Genomic DNA, 2,900 nt, shown 5'->3' with positions numbered 1-2,900 from the left:
AATGTGTATATGAGCATTATAATTCCGACTTTACTGTTTTTGGACCACCCTGATGGAAATGCATACTTTTTTTCGAATAAAATGCGCAGCTTGTACGGAATCATACAATAAATTACATTCTAGATTCCAACTGATTGACACTAATGCACAATTTCTCTTGCTTATCAGAAACTCTTTTACGTACATACATACCTTTCCATTCCGTCTCTTGATTCTGTGTCTTTCTATTTTGTAGCCGCCGACATCACGTCTTCTGCAACAGCAATACACCGTACGACAGCGCACATCTATGCGAAAGCCTTGAAAATGCATTGGAAACACATTTGGACCGGTCTGATGGCGGCGGTGGCAACAATCCAGGCATCCAGCAGTCAGCAGCTCGCAGTGGAGAAGAAGCTGAAGCAACGATGCTCGGATGTCAAATGGTTAAGTGAAGTAAGAAATGATGAAGAAGGCAGAGCTGCATTGGAGATATTTGCTGCCAGAGAAAGCGTTGCTTATATTTTTACTGCTATTTTCACGAGCGTCTTTGTATGCACACTGACACGCCATTTTATAAGCTGTCAAAGGAAGCGAAAGAACTCTGTGGCAGCAAAAGGGCAGCAAGCAATGCTGCCGCGACGAAAATCGCTGATTGCAACAGTACCTTCTGCCACGTTGTTGCTATCGAAGGTAACTGCAGTAGCTGCCGCAGCAGCAGCAACACAAAAAATAAATGGGGAGCATGTAATAGCGGCATCTAAAAAACCAACTGCTTCATCGCTGACAGTCAAACGGACATCTAAAGAACGAAAATCCTTTCATAATTGCGTTGGTAGAAATTTGAAATTATTGTGTGTGCGACTGGTGGTGGGATTGGCGCAAACGCCATTGATGGTGTTCAGGCAACTCGCGACAGCAATGGCGAATCCATTACAAAAATTGCCATTGATGAAAAAACGACAAGCACACAAGCAGCAACAGGAGCTGGAGTTCCAGCTGCAGCAGGGAGGCGAGGCAATATTGCGCAACGGAGCGCATTTTCAGAGCAACTCACATCAACAACTGTCGCTGACAGTTGCTGGCTGGAGCCCATCACCTTCTTTGCCAACAACTTTAAATGCATTGACATTTGACGCTTCGGGTGCCAGTGTTAGCACGCGTAGCGCAGTTGGTGACTGCTCAAATAGTAGCAGCAGCAGCGGAGGTGGCGGCAGCAACAATCCAGCAATTGCCAATTTCACTAAGCACCCGTCAAAGGATCAAATATTATTGATGATGATTGCGCAACGTTTTGATTGTCAACATGTTTACGAATTTTTTATAGTAACGCGCGATGTGAGGTCGCCGCAACAACAACAACAACAACAACAACAACAGCAGCAAAAGCAGAGGCAACAAAAATTGCAACCAACGCTGGTTAAGGCAAAGGCGTTAACAGTTAATTGGCAAAGTAACTGCGCTGCTCTGCATCCCTACTGCGAGTGCTGATGCCGGCCAGTGGTAATTGTGTATGAATTACGCAACCTGAAAGGACATAAATATAATAATAACAATAATAATAAATAGCTTAATATAAAAATTTGGCTTGCAAGCAAAACAACAAAAGCTAATTAAATATAAATAAAATATAGAATATAAATAGGAGGAGGGTAGAAAATAAAGTTTGTTGCTTGTTCAAAAATGGACCGAACGCAGCATTTGTATGTAAATATTTAAATAACTAAAAAATAAATAAAGCAAAGTTGTGAAAATAGAATAATTATTAATTAATGCTGAGCAGAGAGTGCGCGAAAGATTGACTAAAGCGTAGGCGTGTAGATTTAAATTGTTTATGTAAATCAAATGAAACCAGCAATATATACCAAAATTAGTAGTAATCAAATACATATGTATTATAAAATCATAATTTGTTATGTATTGTGTATATTTAGTATATTACATGCATACATACGTACGTACATACATACCTGTTATCTAACTTGCAGTGGTGAAAATATAAATTTGTAAGAGACATTTTAGCATTTTTTGTGTACTTCCCTTTCGTTTTTTTTTTTAATTATCATTCGCTTTTCATGAAAGTGTAGCTCATTATCCAACAAAAACCATGTATATCAAAATTTCAAACTTTGTACAAAAATTAGCACAATTCAACGAAGCTTCCGCTTTCTAATTAGATTTCTTAGAAACCTTATAAGTATGCAGTTTTGTAGCCCATTCCATTTTAGTAAAATAAAGTGTAAATTTGAAGTAGTTAGGACCAAACGTTAATTTTTGGCATTTTTTTTTTTTTGTGGAAGCTGTTGGTCAATTTCTCCATCCAAAAAAATGTTAAACATACTTTGTATGAGAGAAAATGCGTGAAAAAAGTTGCCAAAAATCAACGGTACGCCCTAGGTACTTCGAACTTGTACTTTGTTATACTAAAATTGAAGGCACTCAAAACTGTTTACTCAAAAAATTCTCAACAATTTTGATAAATACCTTTTAAAATTGATCAAATTTTTATAAATGTTCCCAAAGTTTGAAATTTAGATTTACACGACTTTTAGTTAGTATGCTATATTTTATAAACAAATAAAAACAGCCAACATTTTCTATGATGTCTTTTTTTACATTCTCGCCACCGTATTTCGATGTTGTATACATATGTATGTACATACTAATGTATGTATGTATAAATAATTTTCAAGTGAATCAAATCAATCAGCCTTATCCTTTCCCAACATCAATGNCTTTTAAAATTGATCAAATTTTTATAAATGTTCCCAAAGTTTGAAATTTAGATTTACACGACTTTTAGTTAGTATGCTATATTTTATAAACAAATAAAAACAGCCAACATTTTCTATGATGTCTTTTTTTACATTCTCGCCACCGTATTTCGATGTTGTATACATATGTATGTACATACTAATGTA

General features: G+C 36.4%; 1 protein-coding gene across 1 annotated transcript; it reads left to right on the top strand.

Moving 5' to 3' along the window:
• Positions 1 to 156: 156 nt before the first annotated feature.
• LOC108354834 (uncharacterized) lies at positions 157 to 2,298 on the top strand (the record flags this gene model as incomplete). Its single annotated transcript, XM_017606003.1, has 1 exon — positions 157 to 2,298. A coding segment is annotated over one exon (1,314 nt), but the record flags the coding sequence as incomplete, so codon positions are not given.
• Between the last annotated feature and the right edge of the window lie 602 nt (positions 2,299 to 2,900).

The sequence above is a fragment of the Rhagoletis zephyria genome, unplaced genomic scaffold (assembly GCF_001687245.7).
Source record: "Rhagoletis zephyria isolate East Lansing unplaced genomic scaffold, Rhagoletis_zephyria_1.1 Rzeph_scaffold_39583, whole genome shotgun sequence".
NCBI lineage: Eukaryota > Metazoa > Arthropoda > Insecta > Diptera > Tephritidae > Rhagoletis > Rhagoletis zephyria.
The sequence above is the reverse complement of the archived record's forward strand: the minus strand, read 5'-3'. Positions and strand labels throughout refer to the sequence as shown.